The sequence below is a fragment of the Vigna unguiculata genome, chromosome 3 (genome assembly GCF_004118075.2).
Source record: "Vigna unguiculata cultivar IT97K-499-35 chromosome 3, ASM411807v1, whole genome shotgun sequence".
Lineage (NCBI taxonomy): Eukaryota > Viridiplantae > Streptophyta > Magnoliopsida > Fabales > Fabaceae > Vigna > Vigna unguiculata.
Window position 1 is genome coordinate 45,454,762 of NC_040281.1, and position 15,922 is coordinate 45,470,683.

A 15,922-nucleotide genomic window follows, 5' to 3' on the forward strand; every position below is an offset into this window, starting at 1 on the left:
TATTATTTGATAGAACAACAATGGTTGGAAAGAGAAAAATAAAATGAATAAATTGTTATACTACTTATGAGGCTACCATCATCAAGATAAAATATTGGACCATGAACACAATGACAAGAGGTACAATGTCAATTCTCAAACATTGATTTGGGATTGATTTGGAATATAACTACATTTATTTCTCAAACATTGTATGAAAAAGTTACCAATAGAAATTTGTTCAACAAATTTCTAGTTGTCCTTATGGTCTAAACGAAAGGACTAGTAGTCCCATGTCTCATCACAATAAATATAGGGGTTTTTAATTTATCTATTGTGTCAACTAATACAATCTCACTTAGTGAAGAATAAAGATTAAGACTTAAGTAGGGTTAATCCATAAGTCATGACCATTTTATAAACTCAAAATTTCAATTATTTAAGTATTAACCTAGTCTGGACTAAAAAAATTCAAATCAATCCTGACTAGATATTTATGCTAGCATAAATAAAACACATTTATCTTGATCTCATTCTTTGTCAAAATATTTTCAACTTAACCTCGACTAGATTATTTCAAACTAGGTCTTTGTCAAAATATTTTTAATTTGCTATTCTTATACTAACAAGCATATAGTTTCATTCTGTAAATCAATTAAAAGTGAAAAAAATTCTCAGCTTAGCATTGCTTACTCCATTCAACATTAATGTGGTGCAAGTTTCAGTCATTTTACAAATCTATCTAACTAACAAATGTTATTACACAAAAAGTTTTTTAGTGGGGTAACGAATTTATAACCAACAATCCCTCTTAAAGGTCCATATAAACATTAAGATAACTGGATCGTTGTTTAATATCCCACCCTAAAGTAACGCAGATAGTGCTCTACAAATGTAAATTTGCTTTGTATAACTTTTCCATTACTTACAAACTGCAACTGAACAGAACCACTCACGCTTCCTGCAACGTTAGAGGCCTTTCATTCTCTGAGATTCTTGGAACAGATCTTGTCACCTTAACACGAAATGAAACCTGCACAAAACTTGGATTCTCAGACATCATAACTAATGCACCATTCAAAATAAAATTGCACATTTTCAGGCATGTATAGTTGATAATATGCATTAATTGGAGATTGTATGTTATTGTCAGTGAATTAACAGAAACATTTTTCTCAGAAAAATGAGAAGGGAAATGTGGAATGTCACTTGAATAACTTTTGTGCACTCATCTTAAATAAAAGTAACTGCTGAAATTTGGGGATTGATTAAAAAATCAAATAAATTAATAGTTTTGTTTTAAACCTTTAAGTGTGAGATGCAGTGTGAACAAGTAACCCTACTCAATGCGAGATTGAACCATCCAACTATTAATGTGCAATTCTAATAGGCTGTGAATGAAGCTAGTCATCAGTAAAAACTAGGAGTTTTTCTGATATAATGATTAGTGGTATCTCATACACCTAATATAGGGTCTAGAAGGTACAGATGTGTAATATGAAAACTACAACAGCTTTTTAGAACCTCTAATCTCACCTTCTCAGAACCAAACTGAATAGCCTCAGATGGGCGAATGCGAGCAGGATAATTAGGGGGTACCCGGTACTGCTTTCCTTCATTGCTGAAAACATAATCAGAATGATGTCAAGTAGATTTGTCAAGAATTTAAAATTTCAAGTAAAACAAATTATTTTTCATTTCTTTTACTTACTCAATGATCCAGGTGCCATGTTCACTCCGTAAATCAATCAAGAAGAAGGCACCATCCTTATAGTTAATTCGAGCATGCCTTGGAGAAACCTTAAAAAGAAAAAAGTGTTGATTATGTTAGATGATGCCGAGGAGCATCAAGTGTGGAACCGTGTTTGATTCAGGTTATGATAAATTGTGCTACCTGAGGAGAAGGTATTGTAACTGAAGTGCCAGGATGATCTTCCGCTGGTGCACTCCTGCAATTACAAAAACATAAACGAAAATAGGTTGAAATTAGTTTTTTTTTTTTAAAAAAAATTAGCAATGGAAACTGCACAGAAATAATTGGTGACCAGAAATTAAGATCACCGTTCAGGTTTCAAAGGGTACATCTAAAATCAGTTCTAAATTAAATTTATGTAAATTGCATGTAAAATCTAGGAACTGTTATATCATTGCATTGTAACTTTGTAAGTAAGTGCATCAATAGGTATACCCGATTATAAAGGGTTTCATCTCATTTCGACTTAAAACTATAGGCTTTGAAAGACTTGTTCCATCTCCATGCGGTATTAAAATCCACCTAATTGAAACAACAATGATGGACCAAAAGTTATGTCATCTACATTTGTCGTTAGAAAGATGTAAGGGATGACACTAATACGTATTTAGTAGAAGACATACTCTCCATTAATAGCACGCTCAAGGGCTTCATCGTCTTCAAACCATTGGCGTAACTGATCATTAGCCTTCATAAATAATCAAATAGCTATTAAACTCCAGATCACAAAAAATCCAATAGATGTGAACATATAAATTACCAGATATACATTATCTTCTCAGCAACAAAGTACAAAAGTAACTCTATTTGAGCAACGTACTTTGTCTGAGAGCCTGCAACTTAGTGGTCTACCCTCAAGTTTGGAGCTGTAAAAGAAGCATCATTTTTCACTTTGTAAGCAACGAAACTGCATAACTTTACATATGATCATAAATAATATTTCTGTCTTATTGGCCATAATTAAATACTGAACATTGTTTTCAATATACTCAGTTTCTTGAAACTTCTCATCATGTATCCATTGGCACAGATTTATAACTGCATGTTGAATGAGAAGACAAGTGTATGAAAAATAAATCAAGTCTACCACCAACAAAGAAAAATGGGCTCTAAACATTACCTATTGCCACCTAAGACCCAGCTCAACATAGAAGGCATCATGATGTCAACGAAAAACCTTCCTCCAACTCTTCCAGGATGTGGTATGCGAAACTTGGTCAAAAACTGCAGAGTAAAGGAAGCAACAATGAAGTGTCAACTTCACTGTACTTTTCATTCTCTTATTGATAAAATTTGAGTTCTTACTTCTAAAGGGCCAAGACCAACACCCAGATATGCCTTGTAAGTTGAAGCCATGAGAGCGGCCATTCTAGCCATTCCATGAATGATGGCAACTCGTAGTTTTCTTTCTCTCTCGTAGCTGGAAGTATTAATGGAAAATAGAGAAAAGAGATGGGCACCAATCACCAAAGAGATTTATCACCAAATTTACTAATTAGTAAATGATGAAACATTAACTATTGAATCACGGCTAAATGAGAAACTGTCGTTCTGTTAAAATTAAGTTGTTAATTAATTAATTAATATCATCATTAGTTTTTACATATACGCAAGAATGGTGTCTTACCTCCTTAGGGAAGAATCAATGTCAATTGGACTCCCTGATTTAACACTTTGTTCCCATGCATTGTCCAACTCCAATGCAAGTTGATAACTGTCCTGAAATGATAAAACAAGCTGGTTAGAAAGGGTTTCTGCCTCACTTTTCAAGTGTTTCTTTTAGCACCAGTCCCCTTTGGAGGCTCATAGGGAAGTTGAGATGGTTTGACATTGTAGATCTCCATCTCCTCTTTAAGTATAAAATATTTTAAATTTATGCATGTTTCTGTGAATAGTGTATATCTATCATCAGAGGCATGGCAATAAAATTCTTTATTTGAAACCCTCGCCAACGAAAAGTGAATTTTTTTAGTACAAATTTGGATAAGTAAACAGCGCAGTAAACAAACCAATGAAAAAGACTAGGAGGGTATAATAGTCATAGTAGAAAATAATCTTTCATTACTTTGTTGAAAAATTTAATTCTGACTAAATCATGGATGAAATTTATGACAAGAAATAACACTATGCTCACTTCTAAGAGGTAGGGCATTTAAACTAAGAATTTTCATTTATTTTGTACAATCCCCCATCCTCTAGTCAATTCCTCCATCAATACCTAGTGTGAATAAGTAGGAAATTTCTGAAACTAATCTAGAACCCATGATAATTTCATATTTCATTTGAGAGAGGATGAATAGACAAAGGCCTGTCTAGATACAAAGAGCATTTGAAAGTTCGTTGATGGAAATATAGAGTTTTTTTCAGTACAGAAACTCTCAAAAGTTATTATAACTTGTATTCATACAAACTTAAAATACCAGACAAAAAGAATAAATACATACCTCAATAGCCATGCACCCTCCTTGGCCCATGTTTGGCTGCATGGCATGGACGGAATCCCCAAGCAAAGTCACACGACCCTTTCCCCATGTCAATGTCGGTATCCTGTCATATATGTCTCTTCTTAGAATTGCATCTTCTTCTGTGGCAAGTATCAGATCTACAGCATTATCACACCAACCCTCAAATATCTTAAGCAGCCTTTCCTTTTTTCCTGCCATAAAGAAAAAAGACGATTTAACATACTTTCCTCTTAGAAAAGAACGAAAATAAAGACACACTTCTATTTTTATTTTTTCAAGGTCATCCTTTATCTGCCTCAGTGCATTTCCAGTGGTAAATTTTTGTCATAGAACCCAGTCAATTTGATTAGCTGTCATCGTCATGATTCAAGTCTGGTATAAATATTACATTCTGTTCCATTTCTAGAAAGATTAATGAAGATTCAGTAATAGAAGAAAATGAGTGAGACATAACGGATGAGAGTAGCATTTTTGGTCCATCTTTGTATTTGAACAAAAAAACAATCGCCAGGTAATCTCAAATAAATATCATGTTACCAACTATTATGCATGGGCATAAATCGGATACGATTGCTCTTAAAATATCTAAGATATGATATGTGGAAGACACACGTATAGTTGTGTATAAAATTTATTAACATACATATATCATTGTAACTCCACAAATTCAAATTAAGAGCACAATTTTGAACATTACCAAAGACAAAATAGAAACTATTAATTGTAGTCATCATAAAACACAGCCTACTGCCTACAAACAAGAATAAAATCAATCTCATTTTTCCTAAAGGGGACACCCTTCATGTCTGGTCAACAAAGAGACTATGCTAATTAGAAGGGAAATAAGAGAAAATGACGTGTGTTAAAGTGTTAATAATGGAGAAGATTTAATCAGAGTAAACATGAAATCAGTTCTAATGGATCACAGATGAAATAAAATATTGTGAGGAATTTGGATTTCTGCTTTAAAAAATAAACCCAACACATCCTTATAAAATCATCAATGAGCTGTAAGAAGTATTTACTTCCATTCAAGGAGGCCATCTCACAGGTCCACTAATGTTTGTGTGTATGAGCAATAATTTTTCTTTTGCTCTCCAAGTAGCTACAAATAGAAAATGCAACTAGTTCTATTTTCCACATTGACATGCATCACATACATTAATATTTTTAGTAACTTTAGACATATTCTCAACAATTTTACTTTAGATCATTTGTTTTAGAGTGAAATAATTTGAGTGACCAAGTCTCTTGTGCCATAGATGTAGTCATCTTCCTTACTTGCATCAACAAACTTCCAAATGGATTAAATATTTTGCACTTAATTTCTTAAAAAACTAAAGAATTAGTTATTCTCCATCAATTGTTCCACACTCAACAGACTCTGACTCAGTTAAGGAGCAAATAGAACATCTGAAATATATTTTGTGCCTAAGAGAGTCTCATTAAACACTTCTACTGTCCCTTCCAATAACCATGTCTTCTCCATTACTTACAGTGACTTTGGACATGTATGTCCTGTCTAGCTCTTTGAAGATGCTATTGTGAGTCATGTGTTTAATTATCTACTGCCCATCAACCAAACTTCTTTGCTACTAGCTGAGTAAAAATTTGCAATAAAGAGAGTTGCTCCGCTGTTTGGTGATTATGTTGAAAACCTGAGTAGTTTGTCCTTACTGGTTTTGTTTGTTTTACAGGATTTCTCCCGTTGCCCAAGCTATTTTTACAAGCTTTGCAGCTTGCACAAGGTTTGAACCAAGAAAATTTTTCAGTATGGTTTTTCTATGTAGTAGGATCAAGAAGGAAATTTCATCCAACCTTTACTCTTAATATTGTGTTCTTTAGGCTTCTTCCCTTATTTCATCACCAACAAGTTTTTTCCATTATTGGATTTTACCTCTGCTTTGTGCTACAAGGGCACCTTCCATACTTTCTTCTATCCTGAGAAATCATTTGTACTCAATGGCTTGCAAAGCATACACCAATTTTGTCACAAATATCTTGGAAAATCCTTGTTCTCTTTTAGAGAGGAGATTTTTTATTCAAACATCTCAGAAGGCATACTATGACTTTTACCACCACACGTTGATCACCTAGTTCTTCACCAAGTAACGAATAACATGTAACCACCTTTAAAAAGTTGTTAGTGAACTCTTTGATAGACTATTTGTCCATCATTCTAACAACTCCAGACTCCTTTTCAGATTTAGAGTCTTCATTCTCTTGGTTTCATCACTTCTGTGAAATTCCTGATTCAATCAATCCCAGAGCATCCTTGAGAGTTTCCAGTGTAATGATCTTGATGAAAATATCATTATGTGAAGCTACTTGTATGATGACAAGTTTTTTTTTCCTTTGCCATTTCTTCATTGTGCCTTTTGACCTGTACTACCATTTTTCACTATATTCAATAAACTTTGAGCTCTCAAGTATGTCCTCATCCTTACAATCCACAGATAATAGTTCTCACCAGAAAAATGGGTGGTGAAGACAACGAACTGTTGGAGGCCATCTTTGTTTTGGAGCTTTTTTGTATAAGGTTTTTTCTCTCCAACTCTTTCGCTTGTCTCCTCTCTTGTTTTTCTCTCCCAAGCAACATCTAAGCTCTTCATACAATGTTAAAGTGTTAACAATGGAGGGGATTAAATTAGAGTAAATGCATAATATATTTTAATGATGCAACGATGAGATACGAATGGAGAAGAAAAGTTTTGTATATTATCAGAAGAGGATACTTCATAGTTACAAAAAATTCAACTACTATAAGAATGAGTGTGTTTGCTTCCATGTATGGATTTGAAGGAGAGTGAATGGATGGAGTTGAGAGTCGTACTTCTCAGTCAATAAAAAGGTAACAATTACAAGTGTTCTTCTTGAACATGTAATGTGTTGGAGAATGAAAAAGTAGAAACTAAGGAGTAAATTATACATCTTGTCAGCAATCATATTTTAGTATTTCAAATTTAACAAATTATTATAATTAAAATGTATAATGTAAATATCCCTAAATCACATGATCTAATTATATCCAGATAATAGGGATCTCATTATATCCCTCAATCATAGGAATTTGATTACATTTAGGTGTTGTTATTATATTTCCAAAATTAATTGTCCAATATTATATATATATATATATATATATGATGTAGAAATAAAATTATTCTATTCTACCATAATATTTGAGAGACTCCTCCAAGGTTGTCACAAACAAACTATTTTAATTAAATAAACAAAAACAAGAATGATGAAGAAGCATATACAAAGATTAACGAGGAAAGAGCCAACAGACGATAAGCCCAACAAATGATAACTTCAACAGATGAAGAAATATTCTTAAATTCTAATCGGGTGGCACATTTTAAAATTGTGATTTGAGGTAGTTAGTAACCACAATGAATACTATTTTGATACTTAATTAATGAAGCACCCAAGAGTATCAATACCCGATACATATCCAATAGCAAATCATGAAACAAATGCAAGTATTGATGTTTCAAAGGTGTGAAGAATGCTTTCTCTGCATTGTTTTTTCCTTTTTTGCTAATGCTTCCTCTGTCATGTATAACGCCGCTAATTGTTTACTATTTTTAGAAACTAGTGGAAACATATTTAATAATCAATGGTCCTCAGCACAGAAATAATCTTAGCTCAAAATGTCAAACAAATAATCAAGTTGCCATTACCATGGCAATTGAAAATTCTTTCTAGGTTTAATTGATTCAAAGGCAGCATCGCTTATCTAAAAGCCAGTAGAAACAATTTAAAAAGTATGTCTATAAGTAGGCAACATAGAAAGTTTAACGCTTGTGAAGACTGTGTTTCTAACATGTGTCAAATCTCAAACACATAGAGAATGCATACCGTTGGGGCCATCAACACCACCAGGAGGTTCTTTGTGGAATGCATACCATTGCATCTTTCCAGCACCAACATCTGAAGATACAAAGTATTGTTTGTGTCCCAAGAATACCCGGTATCTTCCAGAAAAAAAAGGTTCAAGTAAGCTTCTCAACTCATTATAAATACATATACAATATATGAATAGTGGTCAACATACCCAACAGTTTCAATGTCAGCAGGCACAAAATCTGCAATGCCAGTGTAACAAGTGTAGCCAGAGTAAACAGCTTCTTTGTGCCCAAATAATTGCTTCCTCACCTATACAAAAAATCTACAATTAGATTAAATGCAGAATTTACAGTGAAAATCTTACTTAAATAATGACTGAAAGAATTCACTACTTCACAATTAAAGAACAAGGCTAACACACATATGAGCTCCACTGTACTTCTCATGTTTAAGCATGACTTTCATTTACTTTCATGTGGGAAAAATTATTTGCTAAAGAATAAGATCATAATCAGAGAAGAATTAATAAGACCTTCGACCATATACCATCCGCTCCAACCAATATATCTCCTTCATATTTCTGACCATTCTCAAGTTCTACTGTTACCTGAAATCGTGGAAATGCTGGATGAGAAAGTAGTACATGTCAATCAATTGATGTTTAATCATATTAGTCAGCCAATGCATATTCAATAAGAAAGAAATAAGAGCTCAATAAAATGCATGTCATAATAGATAACAGCATGAGGAGAATCTTTAACAAGCTCTCTTTAATTACCTTGTTTCCATCATCCACAAAATTAACAACATTACTAGCATTCATAATGATATCTTCCCCAACTGCGCGGGCAAGGATCTCTTGTAAAACCATTCGACTAATAACCCTTGTGACTGGAAGCCCACGTTCCACAGCTGGAGTGAATGTATCAAACTTGACGTACCTGATGACGAACTATATATCAATTCATAGCAATAAATGCTATATAATTTATTTAAGAAAATTGTAAAAAGATTTTTTTCTTCTGAATTTGATATTAAGGAGCAAGAACCCTTTTCATGTTGTCTGTGGAAGAAAGGTAAATTTACATTAGCATAACTACCCTTTTCATGTTTGCTAGAATAGAAGTGATTATATGATTAATTATCTTATTAAGTCACTGAGCTTCCCAACTTTAAAATGAAGAATTTACTCACTAAGTGTAATCAATCTCATTAACAAACAGGATGTTAATACACTTATTAACTAGGAGCACCGACACAAACACTGTAAAATATCTGAATTTGCCTTCCAGTTGAGTTTACTGCTACTGTTGTTACATTTCAGAGTTCTTTTAGTGTACTTCCTGCAACGGTCATGGTATTAAAGTATGCCCAATCAAAGTTCTCAATTGATATTAATACACTTCTTTTCCCTCAGCCGTGATTTTTTTTTTCTAGATTAGTTTTCCTAATAAAGTCTTTAATGAGGAAATATTTAATAAATAAGGATGTACCTTTTCTTGCCTTCACTGGGGTTTTATTCCAGAGAGTTTTAAAATTTTAACAGAACACACTCTTAGGCAGTGAACATGCAAGGGGAGTGTTCAAAATATCCTTATCTTGTATATGTATCATCATCTGTTAGATTCTAATTGGTGCTTTCTGATAAGGATATGACTTAATTTGTTTCCTTTAATAAGGATATGACAGAAGATTGTTAGCAACATAATGATAATATCAACTTTCAAACGATCATGTCTATCAAATGTGGCAAATAGGTTTTCAACCACCATCTATCCTAATGTTGCCAAGAATGAATACCGTTGCCTCACAGTTCAAACTAATTAATTGGTTTCTGAGAGTCCAGCTTCAGCACCTTAAATGCCTAGCATTTCCCATTCAACATTCATTAAGGTTAAATCAGTATGAGCATCCCTGTTGCATGCCTAAATATAGAAAAGAAGAAAAACGAGGACACTTAAATCACTGATTCAATTGAAATATGAACTTAACCTTTTCACTCACCAAGAACCAGAAACCCCATCTACAAGTCCATTGATTCTATCACCGGTGATGCAACCAACTCTCATAACTTCCTCTGCAACCTCTGAATCTATAGCTTCCAAAGCAGCCAAAGCATTGCTCTGAATCTGAATTGGACCCCTATACTGTCCCTCCCCTCTTATAGCACTCAGGTCCTTCTCAAACACCACCACATCAAACCCCTTTTTCTTCGCAGCCAACGCAAAGACCAACCCTCCAATCCCTCCACCAGCAACAAGTACCCGAAGCTGCTTCTTTGAAGCGGCCCCACTTCCACCTTGTGACGAGGGTGAAACACTTGGTGGAGCCTCTACCACCGCACCTTTCACAAGCATCACTTTCCTCCTCTGCTTCCTGGTTCTGCATCCCAGGGGACAGTTATAGCCAACAAGAAGTGAAGCATCCAATGGAAGTTCTTTATTCAAGGGAACTGAAAAGTGGGTTCTTGAGAAAGCAGTTGTTGAAGGGTTAAGAGAATTGTAACACAAAGTAGAAGCCATGGTTGTTGGTGCGTGTGTGAATGTGTGCCTTGTGTGGCTCAACTCAAAACTCAAAAACTAGGTTGCATTAATCAGGTGAAGTTATATTTATACGATTACAGGTTGAAGTTTTGACAATGAATCGAAATAACAAAATCTAATGACGAATAAACAAGGACAACAGAATCAGTGGTTTAAAGTTAATGGTTAGAAAAATCAGGAGAATGAGGATGATGAAACTAGACGTAAGGTTCGTAATTTGTAATTAACGTGTGAGAAATGAGATCAGTGGTTGCTAGTGTTGGGTGACAGTGACAGACAAATTTTGGTACCTTAATTGTGGTCATGGATGGGAGTGGTGTGTATGTTGTAAGCTCGCCCACGTAGGAAAATCTGAAGCAGGATTCAAACCCATAGAGTAATCAAAATATCCATTTTTATTGGCTTCTGCTACTTTGCTTTGTGGATAAGGACGTCTATCCATTCGCTTAGCTTTTGAAAAAGAAAAATAAAAATTCGTTATAATTTCTTTTGTTACGCTTTCTCACAAGTGATGATCAAATTTTAACACAAAAATTATAAATCATAATTTAAGCGCTTTTTTTATTCAATCTATTTATTTATTTTCTCAATTAGAGATATTTAATATTTTCTTTTCCAATAGATTTATTTTCCAAATTATTCTTAATAATAGTGATATTATTATTATCATTCTTAATTACTTATCCATTTCATTTTAAAATAATCATTTCACCACGATTCAAATTATCTATTATGAATCTAAAATGTAACTTACATATTTAAAACATTTATATTATGAATTTTAAATATAATACAGTGAATCTCTCTCTTGGTGTTCACTTTTATTGTTTTTTAATTTTATTCGGTTTTTCAAATTTAACTGTATTTTTAAAAAAAATTACTTACAAAATAAATAAAAACTATTTATAATCAAATTATTAAAGTTATTTTTGTTTATTATAAAAGCAATAAACACATGTACGTGTATTTTTCATTAGTAAATTTAAAGTCCTTATGTGTTATGAATTATAATAAAAGTAAATATTTATGTTGTGTGATCTACGACTGAAAGAGTGGATGATATATAAAGATGAGATTAATAAATACAATAGTTTTACTATTTTAATTATTATATATTCAATTTTTTAAAATATTGAACCAACAAGATAGTGATCCTAATACTTTTATGCTAAGCCGTATATATATATATATATATATATATATATATATATATATATATATATATATATATATATATATATATATATGATTGAAACTGATCTCAATTTTCAATGCGCATGGCTCCCATTATAAATTCTTGAGAAATCGAATTAATAAAACCATAATACGAAAAGTATTAAATATATATTTGAAATTTGTCAAAATGTCAGCCAAATACAAACTTGATCAAATAAACTTGAATGCGGGGTGCTTGAGAATAAATTTTTATAGGATATAAATGTAATCAATTTAATTGTTTATAATTTGATACTATATATTTGTAACTATAAATATTAAATTTCAAATAAATTTAGTATTATTAACGCATATATATAAATTTTAAAATATGTATTATTTATGAAAGTAAAATTGGTTAGGATGGATAAAGTGGACTCTAACCTACAAATAATACAAATATGTAGTAGTATAGTATTATAAGTTAATAGAGGATGAAGATCAATAAATATTCTCTTTTGGTCTTCCAAGAAAAAGAAGAGACACCGTCAATACAAAATAACCATAACCAGGAAATGACAATTGTTCTTAGAAAGTAAAATACCTTATCACGGTCTTTGAATTCCAACTTATTTCTTTGAGACTTTGCATAAAATGTGTTAGAATGTGAATAACATAATATAGTTACAGACGAGTACGGTGAGATGAATTAAGTGACTAATGAATTGTATGTAACTATGAGATGAGCAAAATCAAATCTTATAGCAAGATACTAAGAAAATGTTTCAAAGCTTCTAAATCTTTCATGTTAAAGCACAGTTAAGATAAAATTTAAAATTAGTAATAACTATAGAATCATTTTTAAAACTGATTAAATCATCAATATAAATATGAAGAATCATACTATGTCGTTCAAGAAAGAACAAGTAATCTACATAGAATTAAACAAAATGTTTATAAAAGTAATTAAATTAAATAAAAATAATTAAAGTTCAATTATTATATGAATGAGAGATCTCTGTTAGATATTGGTGGGTTTACATATATAGGGTTTAAATTGGGTGAGGTTATATATAAGGGAAGTTTTTAGACTGCTGAATTTAATTCATGATAATAAGTTATACACATGCATGTATTATGTCTTTTATTTTAAGCTAATGGTTTTTCTTTTCATTACCTAAGGGTATATTTTTCCAACTATTCTATAAAGTTGTTGAACTAGAGAAATTTTATAAGAAAACAGTCTTGTAATTGTTACATCATGTTTGTGCTTAAATATGCTTATTTTGATCTGATGAGTCCATTTATGATAACTTAACTCCCAAACACCAATGATATTCTAGGTTGTTATTTTCAACATAGTATTAAAATAAGTTCAATCATTGGCAGGTTAAGGGAATGGGTTGGATTGATTTATTTTTTAGAAGGAGTCTTCTAGAAAGCAAGATCTTAAAGGACAAAAAAGGAGATTTAAAAAAAGGATGCATGACAAAAACTCAATGCATTTATAAACAAAGACACTTGGAGACACAAGAAGCATCCCAAAAGTAATGATTGAAGAAAATAAATGAATGTGAAAACAATCTCTAAGCAATACTCACTATACGTGTGGCTGAAAGTGACCACAAGTGTAAGGTGAAATATTGCATATTTCATTTCATCCATAGTTGTCACCCATAATTTTTTCAGTATTGTAAGAATGGCAATGTATCTATTTAGAAATGTGGTGTGTGATTCTCTCAGAAATTTTTGTGATATGTTAATCTGAACTCTTTTTCGAATTTTCTTGAACTTCCTCAGACTTGACTACACCTAGGTTGTGAGCTTCCATGTCATGTGGGCAAGCCGTCCATAGTTTGACAAAAAAAAATGTTAAAGCTATAATAGAACTTGTCATGATTGTGACTCATTTACATTCTTATCCTATATAAACTTGTTCCACTATTAATATTGAATACTCATATTATTAATGTGTTTTTGTTATATACAAAAAGATTTATCATTAGATTATGATAAATTTTTAATATCATACTTGAAGTTTTTTTTTCAAGATCTTAGAACATGGAAAAATAATTAATAGTGAGAAATACTTGAATTAAATTTCATATGTACATTTTATGCAACATATTTTGAATCCCACAATAATATCAGTACCTTTCACGTATTTGGTAATATCAATTGGGGAAATCCTAGAAAACTATTTTTGGACAACATGATACAAAAAATAAGAAAGAAATTACATATTGGAAGGGCAAGCAATTAACATCTGTCGGAAAGGTATGCTTGATTAAATTCGTTATTACTGCTCTACTATATTATTTTTGTTTCTCTTCAAAGCTCCAAAAGCAATGACAAAGGAAATTAGGAAAATTCAAAGACAACTTTTGTAGGTATGGAGAACACAATCGAAAATAGCATGAGTGAAATGGTCAATAATTTGTAAACCTAAAGAATTATGAGGATTAGAGATAAAAGATTTATAAAGTTTTAACAAAATATACTTGCAAAGTGGAAATGGAGATATACAACAGGAAACACAGGTTTGTGGAAGAGTATATTAGAATCTAAATATGAAGATTAGAGAGTATATTAGATTATATGGTGGAAGGATTTGAAAAAAACTTGTGGGGTAGAGATTGGGAAACATGATTTCACAACAATATCAATCAAATTTTGGCATGATACATGGAATATTATGCTTTGTTTAAAAAATACCCTAGACTATATAATAATCCAAATCTTAATATGGCAACAATTTTAGATACATGGATTGGAATAATAATGAATGCAAATGGAAATTAGAGTGGAGGAGGGAATGATTTGAGTGAGATTTGTTTCAAGTTGAATCATTCAGGAATGAATTAATAAGGTATTTATCAAAAATACAGGGTTAAGACTATTGGATATGAATGTGAGAAGACACAAATGCATATACAATCAAATTTGGATACAAAATATTATAAAATAATATAACTAGAGAAACTAACAATTTTTTTTAGTTACAATGGAGAATAAATGCAATCCCTAATGTAAAACACTTTGTATGGAGAATGAGCTAAAATAGAATTGTAATCAAGGATAACCTTGACCACAGGAGAATAATTGTACCGTATAATACATGTGTGTTTGTAGAAAACAAGGTGAAACTATCTAACATTTGTTTTTAAATTGTAAAGTGTCTACCATGGTTTGGAAGTATGTAATAAGTGGATAGGTCTTAAGACAATTCAACATAATTATATCACACAACACTTCCATCAGTTCTATATGCTTGAGATGAATAATAATAGAAACATTTTCTGAAAAACTATGTGGATGACAATAATGTGTTGTTTAGGAATGCCATCACATTGATGGATAGGAAATATATAAAACTGCTCAATTGAAATCTTGAGCATGGATTAGAAATAAATTTTAAAATGGTAAGTTCTCGTTCTGATTGGTGCATTTGTCCAATGACATGCATTATAAGAATACAAAAGTGAAGGGTTGAGTTTATGTGTTGCATTGTTTTGATTTGCTTATAATATACATAATGTATGACGGAAGAATATTAGTTGTTGTTGGTCTTTTATTTTTGATGTGCAGTACAAAAGCTTATGATTCCACCTAACATATAAAGTACAAGAAAGTAGGAAGATTTGAAGTACTAATAAAGAGCAATCGAAGAGACAAAGAAAATATTCCTTTTCTTATTCAATTTTTGTATATGCTCAATTTTTAAGTTTTTGAATAGGTTTCTCTTGAATTTGTTTAGATGGATATATATATATAGATTTTTTGATGAAGCATCATTTATCGTTTGTATTATGCAGTTTATTTACAATGTATCTATTGAAAAAAAAACTAATTTGTTGCAAGAATGAAAATCAAGTCATTAACATATTCACAACAAATATAGTCATCTTTGAAAGTTGAAAGAGCTGTTTTATATCATGACTTCAAATTGATACAAGTATATACCAATCTAGAAAATGATCGTTAAAATAATAATTTATTTAATATAATATATTGAACTAGATATTATTAGTCTAATGATCGAGAGGTTACTATGCTGCACAATATTGTTCTATAATACATGTGAGAGTATTTTGTTTTATCTATATTTTTTCAATTTTTTTAGTAGGTAAACTTAGTGTTTTCTTAAAATATTTATGATTTTGTAATGTATCTAT

The 15,922-nt window shown here is 31.5% G+C and overlaps 1 protein-coding gene across 1 annotated transcript; it reads right to left on the reverse strand.

The window, feature by feature from the left end:
- Positions 1–634: 634 nt before the first annotated feature.
- LOC114178865 (zeaxanthin epoxidase, chloroplastic-like) lies at positions 635–10,867 on the reverse strand. Its single transcript, XM_028064989.1, has 16 exons — positions 10,054–10,867; positions 8,828–8,990; positions 8,582–8,656; positions 8,258–8,358; positions 8,062–8,177; positions 4,177–4,388; positions 3,360–3,451; positions 3,038–3,152; positions 2,853–2,956; positions 2,553–2,598; positions 2,356–2,420; positions 2,168–2,254; positions 1,874–1,928; positions 1,691–1,779; positions 1,516–1,600; positions 635–1,012 (listed from the first exon to the last, which is right to left on the reverse strand). Exons 1-16 carry the CDS (start codon positions 10,569–10,571, stop codon positions 932–934), a joined length of 2,004 nt encoding a protein of 667 aa, XP_027920790.1. The 5' UTR covers positions 10,572–10,867; the 3' UTR covers positions 635–931.
- Positions 10,868–15,922: the final 5,055 nt, after the last annotated feature.